The 15,537-nt window shown below is 42.3% G+C and overlaps 1 protein-coding gene across 1 annotated transcript in view; it reads left to right on the forward strand.

Moving 5' to 3' along the window:
- Chn2 (chimerin 2) overlaps nt 1–15,537 on the forward strand; it is a 260,647-nt gene that overhangs the window by 132,255 nt on the left and 112,855 nt on the right. Inside the window, exon 2 of the mRNA XM_031381956.1 lies at nt 464–502. Coding sequence (XP_031237816.1) covers nt 464–502 — 39 coding nt within the window. The remainder of the gene's footprint in view (nt 1–463; nt 503–15,537) is intronic.

Genomic DNA, 15,537 nt, shown 5'->3' on the forward strand with positions numbered 1-15,537 from the left:
GGGGGTGGCTTTGGTGGCACAACTTTCCACATCTAATATTGTGTGCTTGTCACTTTGCATCCTGCCCTCAAGTCTTAATAAATAAACTAAAGACCTGGCTGGAAGCTGTGAGATAAATTATGTGTCTCTTATGCCAAGTTGAGTAAATAGGTTTGAAAGGATCACTAGAGAGTGCAATCAAGTTAATTACTTTTAAAAAGAATTTTTAAAAATTTCCTGGACTCTGAAAACTGTTAAACAGTTTATTCTGTCATAGAAGTGATCCAAAGAGACTGTTGATGTGTCCACAAGTGGTCTGTGCGCGTTCCGCCTCTATGCCTGAAACTATTCTTTTCTTGAGTGGCAAGGCCCCTGGGGCTGGATGTGAGTCCAGCTGACAGGCTGTCCCTCCTCCAGGGAAGACATGGGCTGGCAGGTTGACATGTGGTCTGATGTGATCTCTCTCTCTCTCTCTTCATTCTAGATGCTGAGGAATACCAGCCTCCAATATGGAAATCATACTGTGAGTACCAATGCTGCAAAAATCTCTGCAAGTCTTTAACTGCCTGCCTTCTTGAAGGGCCCTTGCTGGGGGTGCAGTGCATATGAACAGTCTCATAAGCTCACCCCTGCCCAATCCCAAGTCTTCTCTTCAATGAGGAGAGGGTTAGCTCTGTCAGTCTCTGTCAGAGAGGGTTGACTCTGCACTTGTCCCCCGACCAAAACCTCCAACAACCACTGACCCTTGTGGCCCATTTTAGGAATGTTCCAGAAGAGAGGGGGACCCTCTGATGTTCAGTCTGGGGGCATATTTTCATTTTTTGAGCATTTGAGCAGCAAGGGCGAATGTATTGACTTCTGTGAATTATGCTCTTTGCTCGTCACCCCAGGACTGTAATAGCATTTGACATGAACTGCTGAAAAATGAACACACAGCGTTCACTCAGGGTGACTGGTGAGAAGCATAGATCATGTCTAAGCATTGGCCACCCAGCAGCTTCTGTCAGGAAGGCAGGTAATGGCTATTACCTGCAACTCTCTTTCTCTTTCCCTGGCATAGCATGCCTGGCCCAGAATTCTCTGCTAAAAGAAGGAAGAACTATAGCAAGATAGAGCCCATCATGGCTGAGGCAGGTGTTCTTCCAGGCTCACTGCTAGGGATCAATCCTAAGTGTTGAATCACTGTTGATGCTGCCTTGCTGCTGTTGCCCACTGAGGACCAGCCCTGGGCTTTGAGCTGCTGATGCTCAGGTTCTCAGCACACTCCTGATACGTAGGCACCACTGCTATCTCTGCCTCCTCTATGAGGAAACCACAGCTTACCAGGGGCAGAGGCTTCTCCAAGAGGAGTGGGTGGCATTCAGGCCTAAGGTCCAGGTGTCCAGAGGCAAACCAATGCTTAGCCTGCAAGTACTCAAGGCTCCCTTTCTACTTGTTTACAAAGGTAAACTGGGTACGGTGGCATATATCTGTAACCTGCACCCTAGAGGTAGAGGCAGGTGGACTTCTTTGAGTTTGAGGCCAGTCTTGTTTACACAGTGAGTTCTAGAACAGCCGGGTCTGCATGATGAGACCCTGTTTCAAAACTTAAAGTCTCATGTTTGTCTATCTGCTGATCACTGTAGTCATTTGTCACATAATGGCACCTCCACCAAAAATGGACTGGACCTCTTATACCATCAGCACGGGCCTGTAGCACATGTGCCTGCTTGTGCATCATCTAGGTTTATATAAGTATATTCTGATGTTTGTACGAGTACACATGGCCTAACAAACATTTCTCAGTATGTATTCCTATCATAAATTGATTAGAAAGTGTATTACATTCGACATATACATGTGCACATATTTGTTCTAATAATATAGAGGTGCATAAAACTGATCATTAAGGGATATATAATATGTGTATCTGTATGTTTATTATTATGAGATACTGTCCTTTTACTTGGTATTAAAAGTTAATGCCATCGGGCTGGGAAGGTAGCTCAGAGCTTTAGAGCACTGGTTACTTTTGCAGAGGTCCTGGGTTCAATTCCCAGCATGCATATGGTGGCTCACAAACATCAAACAGGGGGTTAGACACCCTCTTCTGACCTCTGTAGGTATGGGACCATAGGTGATGCACATACAGACATGCAGGCAAAGCATTCACATGCATAAAATAAATAAATATGAAACAAATTTTTAAAGAATCACTGCCAGCATTTGTTTGTCTGGTCACAAGACAAACTGCAGTGCACTGACCCCTCCTGTACCCCAGTTTCTAAAGTGTACACAGTGACCTTTGAGCCCCAAGGCCAAAGGAAAAAGATATTCATGAGATTAGACTCCTATAATGGAGGAATGACCAAAGCTACACCCATAAAGTCTTAGCAGATATTCCCCCAGATACTCATGCTGCACCATCTATACATATGCATCCAGATGTGTACACACACACACATACACACACACACACCGTACACATAAACCCTATGTTAATCTGAGAGTATGAATTTCCCATAATACACAAAAGATCCCCTGCTGCAGCACAGTCCACCTCCCCTTCCTGACGTGTGCTTTCTGTCAGCTTGTAAGACAGATGCCTCTCATGTTTAAAAATTTAAAAACATGCTGGCTACTGAGGCCTTTGTCACTTTGTTTTGTCTAATGGATCTCATTGCCCTTGGCACTCTCCAACTTAGTTCTCCTCACAGATATATAGCCCTCATCTCTCTGTGCAGGCACATGCAGGACCACCTCATCCTTTATTACATGAGTCTGTTCTCCCATCTGTGAAGTTAGGGGCTGTGTGCATCTCTAAGGACCCTTTCCAATCTAGGGCTCTACTTTCCCATCTTCGATTTTAAAAGACAGTGATAATGACTTAGTAATTGGATGTTTTTGTTTGTTTGTTTCCTAATGGAGTGTGAAGTACTCTGACAGTAAATCAACAAAATATCCCTAGGAAGAGATGTTGGGTGCTCCTTGCCTTACTGGGCATTGCACACTGCCGTGCGTACATTAACAGCCCAATAAATACTTGTTGAGCAAATGCCACTACTGGGAGCTTAACTGAAATGCAAGCCATTGGCTCAAATTCCTCTCCTCTTTTTCTAAATGACCTTGGGCCACCTAATTTATTTCTTAAAAGCACTTTTATATCCTAAGGAAGCTCAGGAGTGCATTGCTAACTACATGTCCACAATATCAATTTTACCATAGTCTATTAGGTTGAAATTTTACTTTTAGATCTAAAATCGTAAAACCTTACTTGGAGAAGGAGATAGTTTCAGCTATTTAATACAAACTTAGTGGTATATACAAAATTCTTTACTACATTAACTAATAGGCATTTGTTATTGAGAGTCCCCTAGTGAATGGATTTATAAAAATGAAGGGCATATAACACACAAGACATCAAAGCCATGTAGAAGAAAGCCTTGCAGAACATCACTAAAAAGAGATTCTTGGGCACCGTGGATCAGGGCATTCTATGTAGGCATTGGTCCCCTTGTGAACTACCTCATGTTTTGTGGTTCTCAGGCTCACGCTGCACCATCATACTTTCAGCATTAACATCACTGAAGCAACCATCATCATGTCTAGTATTCCTAATGATAAAGACTAAAAATCAACATGAAGATAATGTGGTCCACATCCACCTGCAATGTAAGGCTAGTGAGGGACAAGATACAAACCCAGAGTCTGGAGAAAATGAAAAGTAGATCTTGGTTTTTAGTGAAAACCAAGTGGTTTTCTCTGCTTTGCCATTGCTTCCACCTGTCTGCTGCTTCTGAGAAGCATCGGACCTAGTTTTGATATCATTCTTAACAGAACCTTAGCCTAGGCCTGAAGACTGACTTTAAGAAATTTGTCTTTGTTTTATCGCTAATTATATAATTATAATTGTAAAGCCCAACCAACTCCATTTTTGAAGGAACTCCATTTTGTGTGAGACCAGGGGCTACACTCCAGTTCCAGGAAGAAAATCACAGAGTACTCCTGAGCAAGCATCTTAAGGCAACCCACCACCTTTAGCAACAGCCAGTCAGGCTGCAATAGCAGGGTCAAGGTACAGATGGATAACCTAAGACATCCTGCAGAGAATAAGTAACTTATCCATCCTGTTTGTCAGGTGGTTTTGTTCTTGTGTTCAGTTCCTGCAGATTATGCCAGAGATGAAGTTTTTAAAATATTAACTTGCTGACCTGTACAGATATTCCCCCAGTTTTCTGTAACCACAGTAAAAACCCAGAACCCCTATACTAAGGGCTCTCACTCTGACCCATTGCTACAGTGAGAGTCTGAGACATCTTGCTGGCAAGTTCATAATAAAGACCCATATGTGTTTTACATCACAATTGGCTCCTCAGTGGTCTTTGGGTACCTGCAACTTAGGCATATAACATAATGTTCTTGGTTGCAAGTTAATAGAATATTCCAGTCAGTGGTTACATAGACCAACTTTAAAAACACCAGAGGCTCTGGCTTTGGGCATGTTCAAGCATGACCCTTCCCACTCCCCTATCTTTTTTTTTTTGTTGTTGTTGTTGTTGTTGTTCCACTTTTCTGCAGCTGGATTTTAACATGTTATTCCCATTTCATTTCCCATGTCATTTCCAGACAGACCCAATACTCTAAGGGTATTGGCACTGCTTTCAGAAACATCAGGCAAAGAGACCACCCATTTATTAGCACTTCAAGAAAAATATCGGAATGAAATTTCAGCCCTCATTGACTTCGTTTTCCTATTCCTGGCTTCATCTCTATGGTCAAGGTGTTGGTAACTGCTAACTTTCCCAAACTGATCAACATCAACTTTGGAATCAATCCTATAAAAAACATGATCAGAAAATGTAGAGAAACACAGGAAGGGGGAAGAAGCGCACAGGTGCTGGGGAGGTAGCCACGGACAGCAGGCATGTCCATCTGGCCATAAGGATCTTTAGAAATCTTCTTTTCCAGTGGGGTATGGATGGCATCCCTTCATTCAGTCATTCGTGCACTCAGTGCATATTGAGGTCCTGTCTGAATTCAGAGAGTGCACTAGGAGCTATGGGGCCACAAGGGTACATACGACCAGGACTTGACTGGAGAAAGGCCAATGTCACATGATGGCCCCAAATTTCTGCTCTCTCTCTACTTCCCTGTGGGATTAGAAGATCTTGTTATCCTCTTAGAGACAAACATTATCACTTGCTTAGCTGTGACTTTAGGATGATCTTATCCCCAAAATCATACATCTGGAACTCAACAACTAAGACCAGCTCCCCAAAACCACAGGCAAAGTCACTGAGGAAGTGTTGGAGTTAGTGGCCTAAAAGAATTGCCACTTTTGAATTCACTTAAAAATAACAAGGACGCCGTATTTGAATATTAAGTTAGAAGTGTGTGAAATGTGAGTCTGGAGCTGTCAGGTTCAAAAGCTAACCATTATGGGACTATCCTGAGATTTCCTTTAGTAAGAGACCAAAAGCAACTATGCAGATGATGCTGGAATGACAGCTCTCCCAGGAGCCCTCCTCCAGTGGGAGGTCAGGTACTCAGAGCTTGTACAGCTTTTTCTAAATAGGAGCTCGGAACATCACACCCTTGATCTGTAGAACTGCCACAGTCAAATCACCTGACAGGAATATGATAGTAGTTGTTCTTCGATCCTATCCCAATCTGTGAGCCATAAAAGTAGGTTGTGTGCAATTTGTCAAACCCCATAGATCCTGCTTATGTACACAGATGCCTGACTCCCTGCTTTGGGGCCCCACAAACCTTGTCTTTGGGTTACCATGGTGACATTGGCCAAGCAGTGAATTTTATGATAATATTTTTATTAGCAAGGCAAAGCCTTCACATGGTAGCTAGAGGTGAGGTTGGAACCAGGAAGTCATCTATGGTCCAGTAACCTGCTGCTCACAGCTGGGGAAGACAAGACAGTGGCCAGGGTGTTACTGCTCGTTCATTATCCACTGGCTAGATGCAATACTTTTAGAAGGGAGTGGACTGCAGAGCCCAATCTGGAGGGCCAGGATCCATCCATCTCAGTCCTAAGTCCTGTGTTTGAGCTGATTCAGCACTACGCATGCATGACCTTTCCCAGATTGTCCTCAGGAACATGTTGACTTATCCCTGTGTTGACAAGGTGAGGCAACTCTTGTTACGAAAGAGTAAAATATTAACGTTCTCAATCCTTAGATTTCGATGGGAGGGAGGTATCCTTTTTCTACCTCTACAATCTTCAGTGACCTCTACCTCTGCCAAACAGGTTGGCCCAGTGGGAGAATTCTCTCCTGTGCTGGAGAAGGCCTCTGGTTTGGAAGGGCCTCCAGCATGCATGGGACATTGCTGTAGAAGCAGATGCTACCATGTCACCTCTCTGCTTGTGGAGCCACCTTAAAAGTGGCATTCATTCTTGCATTTTTCTTGGGAAGCATGTTTGTTGAGTTAAATCAGGAAGTGACACTTTCAGACATTGTGACGTATTTCATACCTTAAATGGAACTTGGAGAATTATTCCCATGGGTGCTTGATTAGCTAACCCTTCAAATGATGTACAGGACCCCCCTGAAAGCTGAGGTAGGAGGCTGCCTGGCTTTTATTTGGCTCTCATGTCAGCATCTGGAGAGATAGACACATGACCCAAGTGGTACACTGGCTTCCCTTCCATTTTGTCAAACTCTGCCGCTCAGAGAGCATTGAGGAAACTGTAGGAGTCTGAAGACCTTTTGGCTGAGAAAAGGGCCACCAGTTAATGATGTGCGTTGTGAGGGGCCAGGAGTGAAAGTGGCTGCCTGGCTTATTGTGCTTCGGGAGCCTTTCCCACTTCCTCTTCTAAACTATCCCTGGAGCTTCTGTTCTCACGTATGTGGCTGGTGAGCCTACATTTCTCTATGCCTAAGTGCCAAGTGCCCCAGAGGAAGATTTTACAGGATCTGGGCTGCTGACATCAGACACACTGTCCAGGAGTGCACCACACCTGCATCCTTCAGTTCCACCAACAGCGTCCCAGTCCCTTCTCATTCACGGTCCTCTTCCTCTTATTGTCTCATCTTGTATATTTTCACAACCCCTGCTCTGTGTGAATAAACCACTGACTTCCCTCCTCCCTGTTTCCCAGTGGCCCCTGCCTGGTCTCCCCTTTGGTGAGGTCAAGATAGTACCTGCACTCTGTATGTGCTCTAGAATCTTCTGGAAAGGTCCAAGAAAACAGATTTTGAAGGCTCCTTCCAGATTCATAGAGAGGACTGTGCCAGGAATAGAGACTAGGAATTTATATTTTATGGCAGCTTCCAGTAAATTCTAATGGGATCAAACCCAATGGGACTTTTCCAGTAACTATGCTAGAAAGTCATTGACTTTGGGCCTGGATATCCCGACTTGAGACTTGATTTAGTCCTATTGTCTGTGTGACTTTCAGTGTCTTCAAAATGAACTATAGCTTCGTTAGCACAATTGAGGAAATCCTGGAGGAATTTTTTTCAGAAGACTCAATGAGAACATACCAGAAATTCTGATTTATAGCAAGTTCCAAGCAATGACAGTGCCTTTATTTGCTTTCTGTTGCTGTGATAAACATCACGACCAAACGCAACTTGAGGAGGAAAGGGTTTATTTAGCTTATAGTCATACTCTATCACTGAGGAAGTTGGGGTCGGGAACTAAAGGAATCTAGAGACAGGAACTAAAGTGGAGACCATAGAGGAATGCTGCTCACGAGTTTGCTCTCCCTGGCTCCCTGACCTGCTTTCTTTTACACCCCAAGACCACCTGCCCAAGGGTAGTAGCAGTGGGTTGGGTCCTCCCATATCAATCATTAATCAACAATAACTAAGAAATATCCCCCAGAATGTTCACCATCCCTAGCAATTAGGGAAATGCAAATTAAAACAACTTTGAGATTTTGTTTTACTCCAGCAAGAATGGCAAGATCAACAAGATAGCAGACAGCAGATGAGGGGAAGCAGAACCTTCACTCATTGATGGTGGGATTGCACACTGGTCTAGTCACTCTGGAAATCAGTGTGGCGACACCTTAAAAAGGCCAAAATTAAATCTATCACATGACCTAGGTATACCACTTATTGGTGTATCCCAAGAGGACTGATGACCTATATCATAGATGGTTGCTCAACCATGTTCATGATTATATTTATTCACAGTAGCAAATAGGAGCAACCTAAATGTCCTATAACCAGTACAATTGACAGAAAATGTGATACATATACTCTATGGAATATTAATCAGTCATAAAAAAGTGAAATCCTGAACTTTGCAAGTAAACTAGAATAGATCATGTTGAGAATAGAATAGAATAGAATAGAATAAACTAGCTATAGATCATATGGAGTGATGTTATTCAGACTCAGAAAGATAAGGATCTCTCTCAGCTAAGGTTCCTAGTTAAATCTTCAGATGTGAGTATGTAGCTTGGAGTAACCACAGAGACCAGGAAGATAAAAAGTGATGGAGCTGAGAGAACAACAGAGAGGGGGATAACAGGATACAAGTGTGATCAGGAAAATGGAAAAATGGGAGGCTGTAATTAGGGAAAGAAGAGGGATAAATACAGAAGAAGAAAGGATGATAAAATAAGTGTGTCTAAAAAAGCCATAAGGAATCATTCTATTAACTGTCTACTTAAAGTATATTTATAATACATGTAGCTCTGTGTATATAAATAGACATATATTGTTTAAATGACATGGTCCTATCTGGACTGACGACACTCCATCCAAGATCCATAGATTAGCAACAGCAACAAAAATAATGCCAGGCTTGAGAAGCCCTCTTTTGGGTTGTTCATGGTTGTCCAAGACACATTAACACATTATAGATGATTGCTACTGTCCTGGGTTGCCCTTCAGAGGTGGAAGGTAAGTCCTTATTACTGAAGATACCATCCACTTTGGACACAGAGAACGGAGACTCCTGAGCTGACTGACTCAAAAGCCTTCTTGAGGACTAGAAGGCAAGGTGTCATTCCCAGAGGGAAATCACCAATGATCCTACACAACTGTGACCACAGCAATGACCAGCATGGCACAGTAACCCTACGGGTCAGGAGTGGCATGCATGACTTCGTGGTAACCAATATCTTTCTAATTGGATTTAAGACCTGCTCAACAAGAGGGAAGTCATGCCAGGTACTAGAAACCTAGCCAACTACCCAGGGAAGTCATGGATCTTGGAAGAGATTTTCTGTTTTGTTTTTGTTTGTTTTTTTTTTTTTAAGATTTATTTATTACATGTAAGCACACTGTAGCTGTCTTCAGACACTCCAGAAGAGGGCATCAGATCTCATTACAGATGGTTGTGAGCCACCATGTGGTTGCTGGGATTTGAACTCAGGACCTTCAGAAGAGCAGTTGGTGCTCTTAACCACTAAGCCATCTCACCAGCCCCAAAGATTTGTTTTCCTCATTTTTTTTGTTTTTTTTTGTTTTTGTTTTTTGTTTGTTTCTTTGTTTCTTTGTTTTTTCGAGACAGGGTTTCTCCATGTAGCCCTGGCTGTCCTGGATCTCACTCTGTAGACCAGGCTTGGCCTCGAACTCAGAAATCCGCCTGCCTCTGCCTCCCAAGTACTGGGATTATAGGCGTGTGCCACCACCGCCTGGCTGGAAGAGATTTTCAACTGTCTCTTTACTAAATCAGCAAAACCCCTAACTACCTTCTAAATATCTGTCCTCATACCCACAGATGAGTGGAATCCTCACCTCTCATCAAACAAACCTCTCTTTGTAACAGAAAGAGACTGTTGCAGAAAACTACAACCAATTTAAATGCTGAATTGTGGAGCCCAGTCCCAACTGATACAATTACAACTTGCTCAGAGATCATTGTAGAAGGGTGAAAGAAAGATCCAAAGAGCCAGAGGAACAGAGAATTTGCTGTGCGTTCATGTCTAGTAGGGATGTCAGAGATATATCCATAAAGTTCCACCAACATGACTGCCTAAACTCAAGCTGAAGAAGGACAAGAGACATGAAGATGGGAGACAGCTCAAGAGGCCTTAGCCCCACACGAAGAGCTATAGGTAGCTAAGGAATGCTGAGAGTGGGAGAAATAGTCTTCCCCAGGGAAGAGTACACCAATTGATTATCCAGTATCAAATGGTGATCCCTGAAAGCATATAAACAAGTACCATTATACAGTATATATATATATATGTGTGTGTGTGTGTGTGTGTGTGTGTGTGTGTGTGTATTATACATATATGTATAATAACAGTTAATAAAAAGAGACAGAGGGCAATGGAAGAGTGTATATGGAAGGATTTGAAGGGAGGAAAAGGAAGGGAGAAATGATGTAATTGTATTGCAATCCCCAAAATAAAAGAAATGATTTGTCAAAAGAGAAGAAAATGACCTTAGTCTTGCCCACAGGCCAGTCTGGCACAGACATTTTCTCAAATGAGACTCCCTTTTCCTTCCACCCTTTTGTCTATACCTATAACTACCCCCACCTCAGTCCCTCAAAGAGAGACTCATGTCCCTTTACCCTGATGACCCAGGAAAGCTAAAGGGCTTCCCCTTATGCCAGTCCTTGAAGCTCTTGTCCCCGTGTGGATGTGTGTCTCTAACATGACTCCCTCAGATTTAGCTTGAAGGCACAGCCATCCCTTCATCAAGTTCTCTCTCTTCTTAGTGCTGTTGACAATGCAGCACACAGAGCCAAGTGGCTGGCCTTGTGACCCCATACTGTAGTCAAGACAGAGAGTATACAAGAAAATAAAAATTTGTTTTTGTCTATTAATGGTGTTCATGGTAGTGAGGGCTGTGAGGAAACCAAGAAGCTGGAAAGAGCAGAGTGGGGTGTTCTGCATGGGCACAGCTGCCAAGGCTTCCCCAGACACCAAGACCGACGGGGAGACCTGAATGGATGCACTGAGTTATCATCCTGATGGCTCAGGAAGAGTCACACAGATGAAGGGAGTACAAAGGTCCTGAGACACAGGACTTTGATATCAAAAGACCATAATTCATCTGAGTGTCTTCATTAACTTCTCTGTGATGTCTTTCCTCATCTATAAAGCAAGAATGTAAGCAATACCAAGTTGGGTTTTTCTGGGTTTTGTGAAGACACAGAAGTGTTGTCCGGAGTCATGGGCAGGCTTATCTTAGTAAGCCCTTCCTTTCTCTGCACCTGCATCCCATTCATCCTCTCAGCCTCTTCATAATGCTGACAGTGGTGCCTGGCACTTAGCAGATGCTCATACATTTGCTGATGTGACTTGCAAAGGAGCATTTAGCTCAGACTTCTCTAGTCTTGTGACAAGTGCCCCTCCTTATACTCCTCCATCACAGAAGGTATTCACAGAGCTGTCCTCACAAGTCCCTGGAGAACTGTTGGTTTCAGGGAGCACTGACAATGGGAAGAGAGGGGAGTTTTTCTGAGATTCCACTTGGATGTAAACCTCTGTGAGTTTTAGAGACTTTACAGGGAACAGCTCTTGTAGTTTACATTACAGCCTCATCCTGCCATGAGCCAGCCCAGGAGTAAGTGTCCTGCTGGTACAAGATGAACAAAGGGGCCTGCTGTATAGCCTCTCTGGGGTCTTGAGGATGGCAAGAACTCCTCTGACACTGGCCAGTCTGCCCTCATGTCCACCTTCTGCAAGCATTCTTATTGACTCTGTCTCTTAGAGCCTTTCTCTTAATTTTGAGTGAGTGATACTTATGTGTGGCTCCCAAATCAAACCACCAGAAAGATATTCATGCGGAGCTCTATCTTGCTGCTGTCCTCTCTCTCTCTTTTCATTTCTCAAAGGCAATTGCTTTAGTTATTCCCTTGTTCCTGCCAGAGCTTATTTATAAAGACATAAGCAAGAATGAATATAAACAAACTATTTTCTTTTATCCTTTTCTTACAAGACTGTATGTTGTGTGTGTGTGTGTGTGTGTGTGTGTGTGTGTGTGTGTGTGTGTTTAGATACAGCAGTCCTCTGCTCTCTGTGGGACATTGGTTCCAGGCCTACTGCAATTGCCAAACCTGAAGATTGGCTCCAGTTGTTACTATAAAATCATGTAGTATTTGCACGTGAAACACACACAGCCTCCTATGGATGTCAGATTACCCTAGATGAGTTTCAGTGCCAAATGCAATGTGAAATACAATGTAAACAATTGTTTCCCAAGTGTTTGGGGAACACTGATAAGAAAGAGCCATACATGCTCAGTATGGGCACAGTTTGTTTCCAGATGTCTTCAGTTAGTATTTAATTGAATCCGCAGGTGAGAGAGACCTGTGTGGGGTCTGGATGTGTACTGTATTATCCCTTGTCCTTTTTTGAACCATAATATATAAGAAAAAGACCAGTGAGGTTAAAGCCCAAACAAAAGACTATAAGATACACACAAAAAATTATCTCCAATACCACTGAGTTCATTTTGTGTTAGCCATCGACGTCTGCCTCTCAAATGGGGTTTGTATGTCCAGTGAGACTCCATTGTAGAAAACTAATTTTTCTTTTGCCAGTGGCTTTCCATCGAAGATAACTTTTAGGTTAGAGATGGGGTACTGAGATCCCATCTGCTTGAGACCTGTGCAGACCCTGTGCATACAGCCTCAGTATCTATGAGTTATATGTGCATCAGCCTTTATTCCCCAGTGTCTTACATCTCCGCTGGTTCTTATATGTGTTCTACCTCCTCTTTCACAGAGTTCCCTGAACCCCGAGAGTGCAAGTTTAATGGAGTCTGAGTAATCCAGTGTCCCTCTGCATATTGTCCACTTGTGGGTCTCTGTATTCACTCCCATCTACTGCAGGGAGAAACTTCTCTGATGATGGCTGAGCAAGACACTGATCTATGAGTATAGAAGGATGTTATTTGGAGTTATTTTATTGCTACTTTCCATAAGCAGAACAGTAGTATTTGGTCTTCCTCTAAGTCCCTGACCTGTCAAGTCTCAACTTCTTTGGCACCAAAACAATATTGGGTATGGGTCCTATTTATTTCATGAAGTGGGTTTAACTCCAGTCAGGTAATGGTTGGTTACTCCCACAACTTTTGTGCCTCCATTGCAGCAGCATATGATGTAGACAGGTCACCGTCGCAGATCCATGAGTTTGTACCTGGGTTACTGTTTACCTTTCTTTGGTCGCATGCAGAGTACCTTCTAGTACTGACGTGAGTTAGTAGGGGTGAGAGTTCTAGGTAGTCACTAACTTATTTGTACTCAGTGAGTTATGTAGGGGTTATCTTCAGCAATAGGGTTGATCATTTTGTAAAGAACAACCAATAAATAACTTTGGCAGTAGCCTAAGTTGCTTGGGGGTTTCCATGGGGACCCTTTGTTGAACAACTCCGTTAGATGTAAACTACTTCCGTTTGTGGAAAGGATGTCTAGTTAGAGCTTTGCTGCCCTGATACCTGGTGATTCCATTTAGACTTCTTTCATATATGTGTATATTTTAAGAAGCTGCTACTGGAGTGGGTTTCCATAGGACCCCTCTACTAACCTTACTTCTGGCTGTCCTCCCTTATTCCATCCCCATCCTTCTTTCCCTCTGTCTTTGACCCTCCAATCCAGTCTCCCAGCCCTCACCCATCCATAACTTACCGCACCTTCCTAAGGAGATCCTTCCCTTCCCACTTAGCTCCTTACTATATATGAAACCACTGCATTTAGGCAGACTGTAGCCTGCTTTTCAAAGACTTAACAGCTACCTTCTACATGAAAGAGGATGTATGCTATCTTTATCTTTTGGAGACTGGGTTACCTGGATGAAGATGATTTTTTTCCTACTCTATCCCTTTACCTTCAAATTTCATTAGATTTTTTTTTTTAACAGCTGAGTGATATCTCATTGTGTAAATGCACCACATTTTCTTTATCCGTTCATCTACCAATGGGTACCTAGGCTGTTTCCAGCTTCTGGCTCTTACGAATAGAGCAAGGACCATGGCTGATCAGTGTCTTTTTAGTAGGATGTTGAGTTTATGCCCAAGAGTGATATATCTGGATCTTGAGGTAGATCTATTTTCAGCTTCCTGAAGAACTGCCTCACTCATTTCCATCGTGACAGTACAAGTTTGCATTCCCACCAGGTAGATAGATGAGTGTTCCCCTACCTCAGATCTCCACTAACATGAGTTGTCAGGTTTGTATTTTTTTAATTGATTATGGCCATTTTAATTGGGGTAAGATAAAATCTCAATGTAGTGTTGATTTACATTTCCCTGATGAGATGTTGAACATTTCTTTAAGTGTTTCTCAGCAATTTCGGTTTTACCTTTTGAGAATTCTATATAGATCTCCACCCTGTTTTTACTTGTGTTGTTTTTCTGATATTCAGTTTTTTGAGTTCTTTGTATAGTTTAAATATTATCCCTCTATGGAATGTGTAGTTGGTGAAAATAAAAATAAAAGAACCCAAGCAAACAAACAGTAGAAACCTTTTACTATTTGGTAGCCTGCCACTGAACAGTTTTGCCCTTAGCCATACAGAATCTTTTCAGTTTCATGAGGTCCCTTTATTAATTGTTCGTGGTGCCTGGGCTATTATTGGTGTCCTGCTCAGAAAGCTGTTTCCTGTGCCAATGAGTTCAACACTATTCCTGCTTTCTCTTCTATCAGATTCAGTGTATCTGGCTTTATGTTGAAGTCTTTGATTGTTTGAAGTTGAGTTTTGTGCGGGGTGGAAAGTATGGGTCTGTTTGCTTTCTTCTACATGTATCCATGCAGTTTGAATAGCACCACTGGATAAAAATGATGTCTTTTTTTTCCCAGTGAGTATTTCTGGCTTCTTTATAAAAACTCAGGTGTCTGTAGGTATGTGGATTTAGGTTCGGTTCTTCAGTTATATTCCATTTCTCAACATGACTGCTTTTACAGCAGTAAGTTGCTGTTTTTATTGCTGTATCTCAGTCTTACCTTGGTATAATTTGAGACTGTGGTGGTGGTGGTGGTGGTACCTTCAGCAGTTCCTTTATTATTCAAGGTAAAATGTTAGCTATCCTGGGGATTTTGTGTTTCCATATGAAGCTGAAAGTTGTCTTTCAAGTTATGTCAAGAATTATGTTGGAACTTTGATGAGGATTGCATTAAATCTGTGATTGCATTGGGTAGGATCTCTGTTTTCACTATATAAATCTTTTTTAATTAATTAATTTTATTCCTTTATCTGACATCCTGACTGTCAGTATGTAAACCTTACTAATCCATAAGCATGGGGAAATTTCCATCTGCTGATATCTAATTCAATGTCTTAAATTTTTATCATACAAGTCTTTCACTTGCTTGGTTAGAGTTACCCCAAGTTATATTTTTTGAAGCTATTGTGAAAGGTGGTATTTCCCTGATTTCTTTCTCAGTCAATTTGCCATTTGTATAAAGAAGGGATACTAATTTCACGTGTTAATTTTGTATCCTGTCACTGTGCTGAAAGTGTTTATTAGCTGTATGAGTTTCCTGGTGAAGTTTTTGGGGTCATTTATGTTATATAATCATATCATCTGCAAATAAAGATGCTTTGAATTCTTCCTTTTTCATTTGTATCCCCTGGCTTTCCTCCAGTTGTCTTATTCCTCTGGCTAAGATTTCAAGTACTATATTGAATAGATATGGAGCAGTGGACAACCT

The sequence above is a fragment of the Mastomys coucha genome, unplaced genomic scaffold (assembly GCF_008632895.1).
Source record: "Mastomys coucha isolate ucsf_1 unplaced genomic scaffold, UCSF_Mcou_1 pScaffold20, whole genome shotgun sequence".
In the NCBI taxonomy this organism is placed as follows: Eukaryota; Metazoa; Chordata; class Mammalia; order Rodentia; family Muridae; genus Mastomys; species Mastomys coucha.